Raw genomic sequence first — 18534 nt, 5'->3', positions numbered from 1 at the left:
CTAGAAGCCTCAGCGTGCCTTCCGGGCCTCCCTCCCTGCTGGGCTGCTGTGACCAGGCGTTACCTTAGCGCTCTCTGGGCAGGCCTGGCCCTCAGGACCGCGTGACCGTCCTCTTCCCTGTGTGTGACCCAGGCCACTTGCAGGGGGCATCCTGCTGACCTGGGCTTGGTGTGCACTCCGCTGAGTCCTGCATGGAGAGAGCTCAGGCTCCCAGCACTGCGTTTCTGGAAATTCCGAGGAAGGCGTAAACCACACACGTGGTCAGCAGGGCTGTCGCCCCTGGAAGTACCGAGGTTTTCAAGCAGAATTTCTGCGAGGCCGGAGGGCGCTTGTCACCTCCAGTCGGTGCAGTACCGCCCTCTCTGAAGTGCTCTGTGTACTTTAATTTTATTAAAACACGCGATGTAAAACCTGACGGCGGTGGGGCCCGCAGCCCAGCCGCAGTACCTCTGATGCTACTGGTGTGGCCAGGCAGGCAGCTGGCCGCGGATCTCCACGTGGGGCAGAGATGGGGTCGGGAGGGCGAGGTCTTGGCCTCTGCACCTCGCAAGCTCCCAGGGGTCGGGGGACCATGGAACCAGCGGTAAGGGGCCAGGCCAGGAGGGCTCCACCTGCCTCTGAAACAGGGCGGTCGGGTCAGATGAACACGAGGAATTCCTTCCCTCCGAAGAGTCTTCTGATCGTAAACGTGTGCTCCTCGCAAAGCCTTTACTCCTACTTGGAGAGCCAGGAAGTGGGCTGGAAGCTTCGTCACTGGCCGTCTTCCTCAGACTTCGGATGACACTGCCTTTGAAGGAGGCAGAGCACCTGGATGCCCCCACGTAGCGCCACCTGGAGGCTTTGTTAACCCACAGCGCGCCGAGGGCCAGGGTGCAGCTTGGTTGCTGGAAATCAGTTAACCTGCCATCCTTTTCTTCAATGAAACAGGTGTTTCCATGAGAGGAGTCTATGCAGGGTGTGTGGCACGTGTGCATAGGTACACGTGCATGTGTGTGTGTGGGCACGCACCTGCGTGTATGGGTGTGTATGTGTGTCTCGTGCGTGTACCTATGTACACGTGCGCGCGCGCCCGTGTCTTCTGCCCGGTCCTCTCGGGGGTCTGTGTCCCTGCTTCCTGCTGTCTCATCAGCCTCCTTTCGCCCACAGGCCGGCTCGGAAGTGCCCTTTGCATGTGTGGTTCCAGGACGTTTTAACCTTGCCGGCGCTTGTCCCTTGCGGAAACCCTACCCCAGTCTTGTTGACCTTAACTCCTTCATGCTGTTCTAACAGGTCTGATGTTAGAAGCGCCCTCGTTATAGACCGAAGCAGACACAGTGAGAGGCAGCGCCAGTGCTCTCACGTTCAAGCCAGGGTCAGGAACACAACAGAACTTTTTGAAATGTTCGTGAAAAAAATCTTTTCTCTGTTCTCTTTAGCAACCCTGTATCCTTCAAGGTTAGTTCATCAGAGGAGCTGGGGCAAGCGCAGCGCGGCCTCAGTCAGTCTGCCCTGTGAAGGTTTGTAGCCAGACTTCACACAAAAGGACCCTGGGATCGCTTGCATGGGGACCTGGGGTGATGCGTTGATGACACTGTGGCGATCAGTCATCATAGAGCTGCTTCTGATCAGTTGTTCCCCGGATAAATGTTGTAAGAAACGTTGGAATACTTTTATATATTCTTGCAGTCAGCTGTACTTTATCTTACTCTTTTTCCTTTAGGACTTGGCCACCCCGATTATGTACCCGGGCTTTTCCTGTTCTAATTTGTTTCTGTCTTGATGCGTTTACAATGATAATACTTACGATGAAAACTCAGTTTCTTTCTCCTCGGCTCTAAGATGCTCCCTCTGGTCAAGGGACGGTTTGGACCCTTGCCGTGGCTCTGCCTGAGCTGGGCGGCTGCAGGTGGGTGGACGGGGAGCCTTCCTTGGAGTCCTACGGGTCCTTTATCAGAGCACAGCCTTCTGTATCATTTATGCCAAAGAACATTGCAGCACAGAATTCCTCATTTTCCTTGGAGGCTGCCCTTCAAAATTACGGGTGGGTACAGTATTCCAACTTTTGAAACACAGGGTCTGCCTTCATTCGATGCCAATAAAACTAAAGGCCTGTCGCCCTCGGGCTATCGTTTCTGCAGCCATTACTAAGGGGGAGCTGGCTTCCTCGTCAGCTTCGTTTGTTCTGACCCCAGCCTTGTCTGAGCAGCCCCCGTGCTGGCCACGGGGACCCAGCAGTGAGAACTGTGTCCCCAGAGAGTTGACACCACCGTGCTCAAAACCATCACCATGTAGTCGCCCTGCTAGGTCCAGGGTCAGTAGGTCTGTTGACCCGAAAAATACCCAGTGTAGCCTTTTATTGTACATTTCATAATGCGACTCTGAAATAATTCCATATCCGCAAGGGTTTCTGCCTCAGTAAGGAGCTTGCTGAGTGGCTCTGTCTCTGGGGTGAGGACTCACACAGGAAGAGTTAAAGGACACGCGATCCACTTTCTTCTGGGTAATGTTTCCATGTCATCCTGTGTGTGATGGACAGAGGACCCCACAAGAAGAGCTCCCGGGCTCAGGGGCGGTCAGGGTCAGGACCGCCTGTAAACATCAGTGCTCCATGACCTTGTTCTGGCTGGGCCTCCTCGGGGCCTTTTAACTCTTCTTCTCCAAAATTCTTCTGCATAAAATGTGCAGCAAATCTGTCTCTTCCAATAATTGCTTAAACCTGTTGTGCGTGATGTTAGCAAAGTAGGAAATGATTTGCTTCCTGTTTAAATGAAAACCATCATTAGAAACAACCACTATAAAACATGGCCGTTTATTTCTAGTTTAGAGCAAGCAGTGCATCTCGATAGTTTCCGTGACTAACGTATCTTGACGCATAGACACGTTTTGTGATCCCCTTGGAAAAGGAATCTCTTTCACTTTGCAGTTGAGAGAAAACAATTAACAACTAGGTAAATAAATTGCTTACAAAACTCATTATTACTAACAAAAAACTCATCCCCAAATTTTTATTCAAAACCTGTTGCTAGCAATGCCTTGCTAAACACAGGGAAGAAATTATTTGTAAAGTCTCTGCTCTTTCAGATAACAAAAACTTTCTAAAAACTATGATCAAATTTGCATCAAAGCAAAAGTTTTTCTTTGGTCTAGTAAAATGATTGAAATCCTTGATTAGAAGGAGCTTAATGCTTTGATTTAATTAAAATATTATAATTTTCAGTTAAGCTGGATTTTCCTATGAGGTAAAAATTGATCATACTTTAAAAATTACTATGAACCAAAAAGTTACGTGATACCACTTCATACCCACTAGGATGGCTATCACAATTAAAAATGAAAAACACAGAAAATAATTATTGGTGGGAATGTGGATACATTGGAACGCTTGTCCATTTTGGGGCAGGAATGTAAAATGGTTCATACACTGTGAGAAACAGTTTGGTGTTTTCTCTATAAACTGGACACAGAATTATCATAGGACCGAGAAATTCCCCTCCGGGTATATATATCCATAAGACTTGAAAACAGAGGTTCAAACAGAAGTTTGTACGTGAGTGCCCGGAACAGCGTTACTCATAATCACCAAAAGGTGGAAAGAGCCCAACTGTCCATCAGTACTAGAGCAGATACACATGCTGCGGTGTGTCCGTACGATGGACATTCCTCAGCCCTAAGGAGGAAAGAAATGCTGGCACAGGTAACGCCGTGGATGGACATTGAAAACACACTGTCACACGCTTTGATTCCATTTATATGAAATGTCCAAAACAGGCAAATGCACAGGGACGGAGAGCAGAGTGCTGTCGCCGGGGAGGGAGGGCGATGGGCTTCCCTGTGGAGATGAGAATGTCCTGGAGCCAGGTAGGAGTGGTGGTTACACAACATTTCGGATGCACTAAACACCACTGAACTGTACACTTTTATGTTTTGTGTAGTGGCCCCACAGTAAGGGCAAATTATCGTGCCCACGTTTTGAGGCTTTAATTCTCAAACAGTTAAAAATAAAGCGTCCAGAGTAAAATCTCAACAAGGCCCCTGAACAGTTAAGCACCTGCTTAATTTTTTTTTTTTTTTTTTTTTTTTTTGCGGTACGCGGGCCTCTCACTGCTGTGGCCTCTCCCGTTGCGGAGCACAGGCTCCGGACGCGCAGGCTCAGCGGCCATGGCTCACGGGCCCAGCCGCTCCGCGACATGTGAGATCTTCCCGGACCGGGGCACGAACCCGTGTCTCCTGCATCGGCAGGCGGACTCTCAACCACTGCGCCACCAGGGAAGCCCCCTGCTTAATTTTTAATCTCACCACAGGAAGCGTAAAGAGAGAAAATATAGTTGGGGAAGAAATGTATCACCTGTAAATTCAGCTCCAAGACTGTTGAACCTTTCTGTTCCACTTAAAAGTGATGGACAAATTGGAAAAACTGAGAATAATATAGTTCTGAGGCTCTGCTTCATATTTTGATTTCTACAAAGAAGGGCATTGAATTTAGCCTCCAGAGTGTATCTGTGAACCACATATGGTTTACAGCGATGTTAAGGGCACAGGGGAGCGTTCCAGCCGCTCAGGATGAGCTGTCCCGGACCTCGGCCGGGGGACACAGCACAAGGGCGTGTTAACGACAGTGTGCTGTACATGCAGAAACTTTCTGACAGGGTCAGCCTCATGTTAAGTGCCCTAACCAGAATAAAATAAAAAACAAAGTAGAAAGAACACTCGGGAGATGTTACTAATTGGGGGCGAACTCCCTAGCGTGTTTCTGTATTTCCGTAGGATGGATGTGGTGGACGCTCTTGGGCCTCTTCTCAGGAGCGAAGGCCCTGCCCCTGACTCACGCTTTCCGGGATCAGGGAGTAACAGGCAGTTGGTGTGAGGCACAGAGCGCTCCTGCCTAGTCGGCGGCTACAGACTTGCTCTCAGGGATGCTTGACACGGGCCCTGCAGTTCCTGCTGCAAAGTCTTCCTGGTTTCCTGTGGCTGAGTCCTCAGCCACGTGCCAGACGTAAACCCGGAACTGAACGTGCCGTCCGTGTGAGAGGTTTGAGAGCTCTCCCGCCAGTGGCAAATGCGGAGTCTTTTCCAGAAGACTGGAGCCCGGAACAGGGCCCGTAGGTGGTTTGGGAAATGTCTGCGTTTTTGGCATGTTCCACAATAGTTCAAATGCTAGAAGTAATTTGTAACCCCGTCTGTACCCTCGTGGAGACCTCGCAAGCTGAGAACTCATGTCACTTTTCCTTTTAGACACAGTCAAACCACAGGTTATGCTAAAAAAATGAGGACAGAAGTCCAGCAGAGCAGTGATTTCTCCTCAGCTAAAACACAGGCTACATTAAAACCACATGTTGCCGAGTGCTGGCAAAAATGCAGATCAAGACGTGAGGCCTGAGCCTGCCTGGACGTGTTCCGCCGGACGCGCAGGCCCATCTTGCGGGAGGCGGCGGCCACGGGGCTTCCACAGGGTCCAAGATAAGGGTTTCCGGCAGCAGAGTCAGTATTTAGACATGGACACTGCAGGACAGGCAGCCCCGAGCCCTGGAGCTCGCGCCCAGATGGCATTTCATTGTAGCTAAGACATTTTACTACCAAGCAATCAGAAAGTCACCATCTAAAAATGCTGGGCAGTGGACACGTTTGAAGCAGCATCTCAGTGTCCAGAGGGCCTTCCAAATCCAGACAACTTGTAATTTAGATCTGGAAACACTTAAGAAAACTGGGGCAAGCCATTCTTTGCAACTTCTAAAATTCCAAGGGGCTACATCAGATGACGGGTCTAAAGAACTAAGGCGTGTGCCTGGGGTGCCGCCCGAGGGCGTGAGGCTAGCGGTGGCAGCCCTGGGGACGCGCTTCCCCACGGTGGACGCAGATTCTGCAGAACATGTTTTATTGGCCTTTGGTCGTGAGAAGAGGGGCCCCTATCGGGGGCTGGCCCACCTGTGTAACTCCTCCCGGGTCCTGAGACAAGCAGCAGGAGTGAACAGGCTCTGGTACCGCTTCAGATGGAGCAGGCTGGCGGCTCCCAGGCCCTGCCTTCCCACCATCGCAGGTCTCCACGGTGGGTCTTGGTGTCTGTTTCCTCATTCCTGCCATCCAGAGCTGGGTTAGATGGGCTTGACTGGTTCAGTCTTTCCCTTCTCTACTAGTTGATGGTGTCCCAGGGGATCTCTTCCTAAGGAACAGTAGGAACATCGTGCTTTGTATCAAATCATCATGTTGTATTTTCACGTGAATGGGTGGAAATTTGTGCTCAGCGCGAAGACTGATAAAGGTATTTGACCTTTAATCTGATTTACTGTTGGACTTGCCTCTTGAGGTGAGAAGCGCAGGAGCCTGGTATCACTCTGACATCCTAAGAAACTCAGATGCAGAGGAAAGAGGCTGCCGGGTGGACAAGGGTGGACCACAGATGGGACGGGTCCCTGGGCTGCAGCCGAGGGCAGGAAGGCACGTGCCCCCAGGGTGCCCGCCTGCCCCCCTCCCTCCAGGGCGGTGCCTTTGTGCTGAGTTTCACCGTGGCTCCTGGACCCGGTACCCACTTGGCGCATGGCCTGGCCCCTGTGCTCCGAAGGACCTCCTAGGATCTGAGAGTCTGTCTGTGACTGGCGGGGCTACTGCCCATCTTGCATTATCTGGGAAGCAGAGTCCACATTTCTCCACAGGCAAGCGGAGTGGCCTTTCAGAGCCGCGGCTTCTGGGAGAAGAGCATCCCTTCCCGCCGAGGCCCGGCCTCCCCACGGGGATCCTGCTTGCTGGCCGGGCGCCCGCCGGGCAGCCAGCCTCCGCGCCGGGCCCCTCTGGCCCCAGCCCCTCGCGCGGGCGGTGCCTCTGCAGTGCACCCCGCGGCCTGACTGCCGCCCTCGCCCTGTGCCTCCCCGCAGACGTGTCCAGGTGCGTGGCCGAGAGGAAGTACACCCAGGAACAAGCCCGGAAGGAGCTGCAGCAGGTGTTCGTCCCCGAGTGCAGCGACGACGGCACCTACAGCCAGGTGTGCAACCCGGGGCGGGGCGGCGGGCCTCTCACGGGGCAGGGGTCTTCCTTCCTATCTCACAGTGGTTCCTCCCGAGGGGGTCGCTGTCACAAACAGGGCGAGTCCTTCCCCGGCGCACGTGCTCTTGTCACGGCCGTGCCGTCCCCCCTCACTGCTGGGAGACGGACCGCACGGCTTCCTCTAGGCTGGCTCACGGCTGAGCCTCCAACTCCGATTCGCTGTTAGTTGCGGAGGAGAACACGCCAAGGTCACATCTGGTTTCTGGGGTCACCTCGTTAGTCAGTGGTGGCGTCTGATCACCCAGTGCTCTATCTGGAGTGTGTCAATATTGTTATTGCCAATACTATGATTTCTTATTAAGGGAAACAAATTCCTGAAATACTACGCTAACTGACAAAGCTTTTGGTAGGAAAAAAAAAACCAGACACAAGACAGGATCTGCTGTGAGCCATCCAATAATGATGTGAGCTCTGTGTATTTTCACAACAATCATTTGACCTTTGAAAGACTCAGGAAGGAGAGAGAGAGACAGAGAGAAGCTGGAGCCGTGGGTGGTGTCCACGCTGGCTGGCGGCGGTGGGGGGAGCTGGGGCAGTGAAGGGACATCCCGCCGGCAGCCGGACCGCAGTCTCCTGTCTGTCCTGACTCCTGGGTGACTGGGTTTCCCTCTTGTTAAGATGTGGGCTCGGGCCCCATCGCAAAGATGAAGGAGTAGATACTGAACGGTTACGGGCTGGCGCCCACCGGCGTTCACTATACAACACCTCTGGTCCCTTTTGTCCCTAAGATCCCAGGTTCCAGAGCATTCCAGGTTGTTTGCCGGGTGTTCAAACGCAAGGACTCAGGAAGCACCAGGCCTCCTGGACCTGCGTTGGAACTGAGGCTGGGCTGCAGGTGGTGGAGGGGGCCTCACGGAGGGCGGGCGCCGCTCGCACTGACTGCCCCATCCCATGCCGTCCCTCCTGCAGGTCCAGTGCCACAGCTACACGGGGTACTGCTGGTGCGTCACACCCAACGGGAGACCCATCAGCGGCACCGCCGTGGCCCACAAGACGCCCAGGTGTCCCGGTAGGTCCAACTGAATTTACGAGGTGAAACTGCTGCTGACATTATTGCCTGCTTTCTGATCATCTTACAAATGTTTGCTCATAACTGAAAAGAAATTCAGTTTAGGTGGAATTATGAGGAATGTTGGGAATGGATTTGAGTCACTGGACAAAGCCCAAAGTATTATGAAAACTTTTTTTTTTTTTTTTTGCGGTACGTGGGCCTCTCACTGTTGTGGCCTCTCCCGTTGTGGAGCACAGGCTCCGGACGCGCAGGCTTAGCGACCATGGCTCACGGGCCCAGCCGCTCCACGGCATGTGGGATCCTCCCGGACTGGGGCACGAACTCGTGTCCCCTGCATCGGCAGGCGGACTCCCAGCCACTGAGCCACCAGGGAAGCCCGAAAACTTTGTTTCTAAGAGAGCTTAGGAATGGAGGATCTGGGTCTGAACCACAGTAGGTTATGGCAATTCGGGGCTCTTAATGGTTAGAAATAACCACAGGGACCGTGGTCATCAGTGGAAAAGACCAAATGCTTTCATTGGCCGAGAAAAGCAAACATTTCTGCGTTTGTATGTATATATTTGCAAAGAAAAAGTGGCTCATTCGTCACAGATCCCTTTCCAGATGGTTTATTTGTGTTATTTTATTACTCATAAGAGGGCCTCATGTACTGAAGGTAATAATAGTGGCAGGAGAAGAATCTATAAAATGGTCTGTTTTCCATTAATATTTTACCAAAAATGTTATAAAAGATTCAGATCATTTTTATTTGAAAATGGTCTGCAGCTTGAGTTTTGATTAATTGGTGAGGGAGACCTATCAGACCATTTATGAAGAAATTTCATGATCTTTGTGTCACAATCACTAGATTAAGCTTACTAGGGAAAAACATACTGTTATGTAACAATACAAAACATCTTCCTGAATTTTCATGCAAAATATTGAAACGTGTATTGACAGTTTACTTTTAGACCGCTTTTCTGTTTCAAGAACAGGCATCTTATAATTAGAAATTCTGTTCGTGATTCAGACATTTATACCAGGAGCCAAGGCACAGGTCAGAACTCAACTGCCTCAGAATGATGATGTACGTACGTAATTAGCAGTAACACAAAACCTAATTTTAAGTGACTGGTCATCACTTAAAAGCCAGGGGGTGTGCATAATGTGGAATTAAAATATACTTATTTTTAAAACTGTTTTGTCATCCAAGATCTAAAAATTGCTGTAAATATATTTTTGGTGAGCTTACATTTGCACCTAATAATTCTTTTACAAACTCATGGAGTAAATGAAAGAGAAAACAATTAGCATAATGACTTGGCCTCTGTGTGTGTCCCTCACTCTGAAGGTTACTTGCAAATGCTTATTTCAACCAAGTAACAGCATTTTGAGTCAATCTGAGCCTTATTTTACGAAGGAGACAGCAGAGGAGATACCTATTTCCATGATTTTAGTGACACCTTTTGAGAAATTAAGTAGTGTCTGAAAGAACTTTCTTAGAAAACCATGAGCAAAGTTGGCTGGATTTCTTATAACTTCCCTGTAACACTTCATTTCTAGAATCGAACCACTGCACTGTTCACTCACATTATTTTTTCCAACCAGGTAGCAGCAATATTTTGCTGTATAGAAATGCTCCATTTTTTTCACTGCCCATGTGGATTTTTTTGTTTCAAGTGATGGGTTATGGAAAGAAGAGTATTCTTCCCCTTTGCTTAGAATCTGGTGTTTATTGCATGGAAAATGCCAGCGGGGGTGGGGAGGGCGTGTCTCTGAGGACACTTGTGGTGTGGGCAGGGCAGGCTCCCTCCCAGACCGAGACCGGGCTCCCTGTAGGAGTGCCTCCCTTTTCACCCCTGTGGCTTGCTTTTGCAGCTTGGCCAGAGTTATGGGAAAATTCTGTGAATCCCCAGCTGTATTCATGCTTTTATTCTGCAGAGATATGGGTGGGGGAGAGCAGGTGCCTGTGCTCGGAACACGTGTGGAAACTGTGGCTTGCAGGGCGTTGTTGAGAGAATCTTGGTATTTAAAGGGAGAGTGTTGGGAGAACTGAGTGCACGGCACACACAGTGTTTATGATAGACTTTTGTAACACAATGTAACGTAACTTCTTCCCAGATATTGACACACCCTCCCCAATCTCGTGCAAGAGTGTGGCAATGAGCATCACCTTGGAGAGATTGTGGTTGATAACGTGCACGTCAGCTGGTCAGTTTCCATCTGCAAACCCCCAGGGGCATCCTCCTCCCTTCCCTGGGACCCTGGCTGACACCTGCTGGGGCTGATAGCTTTGTCTATGGGAGTGATTTCCATCTAGCTTATTACAAATGATTAACATCAGCAGTCAGCAGTGGTCTTTGGCTCCTGGGTCGCACGGAGCTGACCATACAAGCACATTCTATAGAAATTTGAAAATCAGAAAAAGATATTAAAACTTAGCAATAAACAGTAACAGTCACTTAGAATGCATGTGTGTGTTTATTATGAACTGGTGCAGACACACATTAAAACTTAGCAATAAACAATACCGGTCACTTAGAATGCATGTGTGTGTTTATTATGAACTGGTGCAGACACACGTTGCAACAGCCCCTGGGGAGCGCGGGGGACGTCCGCTCACAGCTGATTTCAGTGGAACAGAGGGGGCCCCAGCATCCACGTCCCCCCGCCCACTCCTCCCAGAAAGACCTTCAAAGGGAAGGATTCTTTTATTTCACAGTCACGTGTTTTTAAGCCATTAACGCAAAGCACCACACTCCTGTGGATCAGTGAGAAGAATGGGATAATGAGGCCATCTAGCAGAAAAAGACGAAAGTCTTGAACAGGCAGCATTTTATAAGTGAGGAAATCCTAGGGACCAGGGCACATAGGAAGAGGCGCTTGTGCTCATCGGTAGCAGGGACATGCAAACCAGCCTCCCAGGGAGACTCCCTGACACCCAGGGGAGGGGCAGCAGCGGTGAACCCCGGGGGGCCCCCGACGTGCCATCTGCTTGCCCCTGCAGACGGGCCCGCTTTGGAGCGGGAGGCGTGTGAGAGAGTGTGCATGGCATGCTGGTGGTGATGACCAGATCCTGGAAGTCAACGAGCGTCCACCGGTGTCTGAGGGAGAGATCACGTGCTCGCCTGGCCCACGGGCAGGACAGGAACGGCGAGAACACAGAGGAGCTGCTGCAGCGAAACGCGGCTCCAGCGAGTGTGTCTGCGTGAGGGGGCGGAGCCCGGAACACCGCAGCCCGTTTAAAATTCAAAAACCAGGCAAAACTCAGCTTCAGCTTCAGACTCTCAGGGCGGCGGTGAGGTGTGGAAGGGGGAGAACTTTGTGACGGGAGAGAGGGCGGGGCCTGGGGGCTCCTCCCCCTGCCGGGGCACTGTTTCCCTGGACCTAGTGTGATAAGTCACTGGGCTGTGCGTTTGTGTTGGTGCACGTCGTGTGTGAGTGTGGTGTTTCACAGGTTCAGAACGTTAAAGTTGCAAAGCCCATGGAAGGGGTAACACACTGATTTAAATTCTCCCCGAGGTTATAAGTTATCTGACATCCTTTCCCGAGGATTTTGACAGAGGGAAGGTGTTGGATGTCTAGGAAGCGGCAGAAGGGGAGGTGGGGTCAGGACGGCCGCTTCCCTGCAGGGGAGGGATGGCAGGAAAGAGACTGTAGGAGGGTTTGGGGAAGACCGGTGTCAGGGTCAGCATCTGCCAGGGGATGTGTGGGACGAGCGGGGAGAGCAGGCTGGGAGCCCATGTCAGGGCCGATGGTGGCCGGGCTCACGCTCACGGGGCTGTCGTGTGTCAGCGTCACGCCCCCGAGGTGGACGTGGTCTCACCTTCTATTTACAGGTGAGAGCCTGACCCGAGGCCCCTGTGCATGTAAGTGACGGGGCTGGGATTTAAATCTATGCTTTTGTCTCCATTGCCCACATTTTCTGCCAGATACCATAATGTGACTTCATGGGCCTTGAATTCCTTATTTATAAGAAATAATGAATTGGAATATGTGTAGCTCCCAGCTCTGAGCTCCATGACCACGGGGCCGTGTTGTCCAGGCGCCAGCGAGGTGCCTGAATGACAAGGAGCGCCACTCCCCACCCTCTGCAGTGACTCCTCGGTGACCCTGGAGCCCACCACCTGCTTTACTCAGCTTCCACCAAGTCAGTGCACTTCCTGGACCACTTGCTCGGGGGCTGACAGGTAATCGCACAGATTTTCACAACGAGGGGAGGATCTGCCTTGTCTGTCCTTCCGGCCACAGACTCGGACTCGTGACTCTCAGTGGAGCTCAAGCCTTAGGGGGCAGGGAGCTTCGGTCAGAAATCAGCCCCTTTGGCCCCTGTTGGCCCCTGCTTCCTGGTGACGGGATCATTCCCACATGGCGAGGACCCTGAGAATGGGATCAAAGCCGTCCCTTTAGTGAGCGGCAGCGGCCAGGCCCCATGACGCTCATCCTCGTGGCTGCTTCACCTTCCCTCCCTAGAAACCCACCCGTCATTTCTCGTTAACGAGCATCTCCACCAGCAGCGCTTACCGAACCTTTGCCGGGCCAGGCGCCCACAGCCGGACACACCCGTCGAGGACCTGGGAGTTCCCTGCGGAAGCCGCGGGCCCCCAGAGAGGGGCGACTCACCATCCAGAGAACGCAGGGAGGCATCTGGAGGAGACAGTTCCCAAAGAAGAGGGCAGAACTCAAGGGGCCCTGGGTCTGCTCTTCCCCTTAGGAAGTCTGGTGCGGGGGTGAGCAGGGGCTGGAAGGCCTTTCCCTCTTCTGGGGAAGCAGCAATGTGTTGCCCTGAGACATTATTCAGGACCAAACAGCTGCTCTTTGAGCTAAATCCACTCCCAGCCCTGCCCTGCCTGAGAGCAGGCGTTCCTGGAGATTATACCCCCAGCCCTGCTGGTCTAGACCCCGGGTCTGCTGCGGGGAGGGGGCTCTTCACTTGCACCAGGGATGCCCAGGAGGGTCTTCCCTCCGTCTGTCTTGCTGCTGAGGGGCCGGATCCGCAGGTCTCCATCCGGGCACAGCTGATGTATATTTATTCTGCAGGGATTTTCTCTTGTTCTTCTTTCTAAAGATTTGAAAACTGACATTGCTGGGGGCGGGAGGAGAGCTTAAAAACAAAGGACTTTTTTCCGAGGGAGGATTTCTGTCGCTGGCCCATTCTCGATGAATTGGAAAGAGCTTCGGGGTTTTAATCTCATCTCCCTCTGTTACCGTGTACCCTAGCCAAGAGTTCATTCCTGGCGTGAGTACAAAGCAGTCGAAGACATTGTAAGCCGAGCCTCCATGCAGGAACTCTTAATATTACGATATCCAAAGAATCTTCATATGTAACTCAGCTTGAGGTATGCGTTTGAAGTAAGCTGCAGACCTCGGGTTATAGAAGAGACGAGCGACACCCACAACTGCGGCTTGAGATTCTGCCCGCACCGCCACGCACCCCTCTTTAAACCAAGGCCAGTTGTAAGGACAACATTTCCGGGGAAGGAGTGGAAATCTTGTTCAACCGGCCATGGCCACATCAAGTGTTTGAGAAGTTCCTTCTCAAAGCGTAGAATACAATCTACTCTTTGATTTTAATGATGGAAAGCTTTGCAGGAATGAGCAAATCAGTGGTCGTTTCTGGGAGTTTACTCAGCTCATGCATTCTGATGACAGCTTCTTGGACCAACTTCTAAATTGGGGTTTTGGAAGACCTGGTTATAAATGACAGAGAAGCTTGGATTAGACTGAATCACTTTTCTATATGTTATTTACATTAATTGAGCTATGAGCTTTGCATTTTCCTACCATGCCTAAAGTTTTGGCCTCTACCTGAAATGGTGGAACTCCGTGTTTGCATGAATATCCTTATGATTTCTGAAAATTTTCACTTTATAAAGAGAAGCTGTTTTTTTCACCAGTGAATTTCCCTGGTAATAAGTTAAGGGTCCTCCAGAACTGAGGAACTTGAAAGAAACATCCAGAACGACTGAATTCCCAAATATTGAAGTCAACAACACAGCTGTGCCTCTGAAGTACCTCTTTATGAGAATTATTCAAATGCACGTTCAGAGTCTTTTGCTTGATGGGAAAGGTTACAGGTCAGAGGGAACATTTTTTTCCCGTCAAAATGGTTTTTTCTTCAGGCTTAACAATTCTCTCCCTGAAAACGGTATTTGTTAAAATAAAACATTTGAGTACCTATTGGTGAGGAAATGTGAAAACAAACAACTGTAACAAGACGTAGAAAACGCACTGAACGGAGCCCGCGTTTCAGATGGAGGTGAGCCCCGGGGGAGGGGTCAGCTTTGCTGCCAGCCTTCAGTGCAAACTTCTCTAGCGAAGTGATTTTTCAGAGAAAAATATACATTATATTACTGTCTAACACCTACTGTTATGATGATTTTTGAAGTATTGAGGAAATTCATTTTACATCCATGATGAGAAAAAATAGTCATTTGATACAGCCAACACGGGATATGTAAAATTTCTGATAAAAGTTCCACACTGTGGAAATTTCAGAAGGTGTTTAATTGACACTGAAAGATTTTTAAAAATTAAGTCAAATATTCAAGGAAGAGACCACGAGGTGCGGTTACTGTGCTAAACAAGACTTAGAAGCCTGTTTGAGAATCAGCGTTAAGGACCCCTGATGACCCCGTCTGACCAGCAGCAGCCAGGAGCCAGGTTCTCCCTCGGCCCTTGCCTGGCTGTGGTGCGGGGGCATGTCTGTGCCCAGAGCCACAGCTGTCTGTCTGTCTGTCTTTTCCCTTTCAGTTTGGACTTCTTTTGAATTATTTATTTACCTGATGGGCAACATTTTGGTGTTGTTAGTTTTCCTTTCTGGAAAAGAGTACTTTCTGGTGTATAATGGTTGATTTACATTATCATCTGCTCTGTTATTGTACTCCATGATACATTTAATTTGGTGGCTGCTTTATAGCCGCATCTTTCATGACTTTAAAAGGGTCCTCTTCCACACTTAAGCCATAAATAGCTTTTTTCTCATATTTTCTAATATTTAACAAAACTTCATAGAATAAATTAAAAGATCTTTTAGAAGTAAATGGTCCCAGAACATGTAACTCTATATAAATAACAATGGCTAATCTCTTCCAGAGGTATCCCACATCTCCGCATTTAAAAACAAGTATATGTATTTTCCTTATTTTTTTTAAACAAACAGAACAATTTTTTACGGCACCTTTTGTTTTGTTTTTTTTTTGCGGTACGCGGGCCTCTCGCTGCTGTGGCCTCTCCCGTTGCGGGGCACAGGCTCTGGACGCACAGGCTCAGCGGCCATGGCTCACGGGCCCAGCCGCTCTGTGGCATGTGGGATCTTTCCAGACTGGGGCACGAACCCGTGTCCCCTGCATTGGCAGGCAGACTCTCAACCACTGCGCCACCAGGGAAGCCCTAGGGCACCTTTTTAAATGTACAACTGCCATGGTCAAACGTTGGGAAGATTCATGAAACTATTGACTGTGAACGACCCTGTTGCAAGAATGATAGTGATGTTTGTTTTCTCTGGCCATTGAAATATGTGAACATGCAGACATTAAAGTAAAAAATATAAAACAAAGACATTAAAGTGGACACTGATGGAAAGTAGATCCAGAAATAATCTCTCAATTTTTTAAAGCAAAATTGGTGATTTACTTATTTCTTCTCTTACCATCTTGAGAAGGGGTTTCTCAGATGTGGGACAGTCAGGGTGCTCAGCTCAGAGTGAATGAAGTCTGAACATCCCTTTTGTCTGATGCCCGTCTAGCCAGGAATCCCAGCTATTCAAAGGCAGAACCACTAGGTAAGAAAAAAGACGCAGGGAGAGTAAACCCAAGGTGACACCCCCTGTCCTTCGGACGGCGCGGGCCTTCTTCCAGCCCATCAATTGTGCAGAGGCTCAGTGCGGGCAGACGAGCCGGTTTTGTTTGGTTTCTGGGCCCACAGAAATATAAAAGTAGGAAAACAGGAGACATCGTGGTGGGTCTGAGGGGGCCGCTGGGGCTTGACAGACAAGACATAGACAAGTTCATAATAACGAAAAGAATACAGTAATAATACTCACGGCAGAGAGCACAGGCCAAGCCCTTTTCCTTAGAGCTCTGGTGCCCAAACTTTGGTCCACAAAGGGCTTGACAACACAGATTCCTACTTCCCACCCCGGAATTTCTGATTCCATGGGTCTGGAGGGAGGCCTGAGGTCTCGCTTTTCTGACAAGTTTCCCAGTGAGGACGCTGCTGCTCCTGGGCAGAGGGGCGGCCAAGAACCCCTGCCTGCAGTGGCCCGTCTCCAGTGTCAGTGCCTGGCCATCCCTGGACGAGGGACACAGGGCCTGGCTCCATCTCTCCTCCAAGTGGCCTGACCAGCCGGCTGGGGTCCTAGCTCGGTCACACCACCCGGACGTCACCTGAGCTGAGTAGGAGCGTCTGGTCCGAGCCCCTTGGGCATCTGGTGGAGGAAGATGCGCTTCGGCGGGTGTGCCTGGATGCTGAGAAGGTGGGTGTGGCCGCAGGGGTCCTCCAGGGGCCGCGGGCAGAGCTTCCCCCGGGGCACCCAGGTCTCGGAAGGATGCCCGAGGCCTCCCCGGCACAGGGCTGGGTGGGCAGTCTGGAGGGGGCCTGGCCTGAGAGCCCCAGCGTCGGCTCCGGAGAGGCACGCACCTTTGCTCCTGGGCCGGCCGGCTGTGCCCCAGAGGATGCCCGTGCAGCTCAGGGGGACCACTGCCCGCCCCCTGGGCCGTTCGCTCCACTGGAGGCAGAGGGACCAGGGGCCCCGGCGCCCAATGCAGATGATCCTGTCTTTGCTGCCCTGTAGGTCAGGCTGCCTCACCCCTTGCCCGGCTGGGCCCACCTTCCTGGAGCCCATCCCCCAGCCTCTGGCCTCGCAGGGCGGCCCAGGGAGGGCCCTGGTCATGGCCTGGTCACTGGAGTGTGTCCTCAAGGGTTTTGACTGCAGGGGGAAGCCCCTCTCTTGTGTCGGAAGCCCTGGGTAAAAAGCTCTGGCTTTGTGGGAGGTTTCTGCCGAGGGGGAGGCTGGCGAGGATGGGAGTGAACGATGAAGGTGGCTGAGAAGTGGGCTGAGGCGCCCAAGGTCACGGGCGGTGCCTCACTTTACTCGGCCAGCGGGGTCCAGCTGGGGAGGGGCCGGGGCTGCCCTGGTGCCGTTCTGAAGGCCAATGGAATGGCCCACGTGGTGCTCAGACTTCCCAGGTTTTCAACTGCTTTGACCCAAACGTTAACTGAGTTGCATCCGCATCAACTTTGGGAAGTAAACTGTGGGACGTAACGCCATACTGATTGATTAAAAGTCACCCCAACGGCTCCCACTGTACACGCTGGTTCAACTGTAGGGCCGCCCCCGGCACCGACAGAAGGGCCCTGGGCCTGGGCTGTTTTTAGGAACTCTGGCTCCAACGTGGACTCGGCGCCTGGCCCTCGCATCCCCAGCACGTGTTCCAGGCAGGGCCCGTTTCTGCCTCTGCTCTGTAGTCCCTGGGCCTGTCCACAGCCAGGAGTGCGTGAGCACGTCTGAAGTCAAGCAATGCCGTCAGGAATGGCCAGGGTCGCCTTAACCTTCAGATTACGCCCAGGCCTTCCACACGTGGGCCCCACGCACTGGTCTCTGCAGAGGCCGAGGTGAGAGGAGAGCCCGCCTGTGTCCTTGCAGACAGAGGATGTGTGTAGAAGGACACAGACATGGTGTTTACAGAGAGACACCTGGAGCCCGCACGCTGGCTGTGCTCTAAGACCTGCTGTGCTCCTCTCACTGCCAGCCTGTGCTCTTGGCTCCCCTCTGCTGTCCTTTCTGCCTCATGGGTGTCCTCCTGCCAGCCTCCTTGGGGAGGCCACCTTGACTGCTCAGACCAAGCTAGTTCCCCTGCGGGCTAAAAGCACAGGCATGGACCCTGGGTCTGCCACTTACTGGCCAAGTGACCTTGGGCTGTTACACCTCTCTCTGGGTCTCAGTCTCCTTATCTGTCTAATGGGTATAATAGTGGCACCTACTTCAGGGTTGCTGCCATCATTAGATGACTTAATGTATGTGCTGTGCGTAGAATGATGACCAGCACACAGAAGGAACTGTATAGACTCTGTACACAGTTGTAATATGAATTATTTGAATAATTTCTGTTTAATGCCTACCACTCCAAAGTAGATGGAACTTTTTCTTGCTGTATCCTGTGAACATGTTGAATGAATGAATGAATGAGAGCAAGTGGCCACAGAGGGGCCGATGTCACGCAGGTATCCTGCCAGTGGCTGCACATTTTAACCATTTGCTCTTGAGTGGAGACAGCATTGCTCTTTGTTGCAAGCGGCTGTTACCCTCTTGACCTATAAAATATACATACGTGAAGAGACAGGCTACAGGAGGAATAAACGACACGCAAATACCTGAGTGTCCTGAAATATTTTAAGTGAAAATCCATTGTGGCCTCTTATGTGTTGCTCTCTCCTCTGGCTTCTTCCAGCCTGTGAGGGAGGTCCCCACACTGCCATTTTCCGGATGAGGGAACTGGGCTTTGGGCAGGTGAGGGCACCTGCCCAGG

The 18534-nt window shown here is 51.4% G+C and overlaps 1 protein-coding gene across 5 annotated transcripts in view; it reads left to right on the top strand.

The window, feature by feature from the left end:
* SMOC2 (SPARC related modular calcium binding 2) overlaps nt 1-18534 on the top strand; it is a 155441-nt gene that overhangs the window by 48995 nt on the left and 87912 nt on the right. For 3 of the 5 annotated variants that reach the window (XM_004278851.3, XM_049695215.1, XM_004278850.3), the window contains exons 3-4: nt 6846-6952; nt 7924-8023. The exons of the other annotated variants lie outside the window; for them this stretch is intronic. In XM_004278851.3, the coding sequence (XP_004278899.1) occupies nt 6846-6952; nt 7924-8023 (207 nt within the window). The remainder of the gene's footprint in view (nt 1-6845; nt 6953-7923; nt 8024-18534) is intronic. 5 annotated transcript variants of the gene reach the window in all.

The sequence above is a fragment of the Orcinus orca genome, chromosome 12, assembly GCF_937001465.1.
Source record: "Orcinus orca chromosome 12, mOrcOrc1.1, whole genome shotgun sequence".
Classification (NCBI taxonomy): domain Eukaryota; kingdom Metazoa; phylum Chordata; class Mammalia; order Artiodactyla; family Delphinidae; genus Orcinus; species Orcinus orca.
The sequence above is the reverse complement of the archived record's forward strand: the minus strand, read 5'-3'. Positions and strand labels throughout refer to the sequence as shown.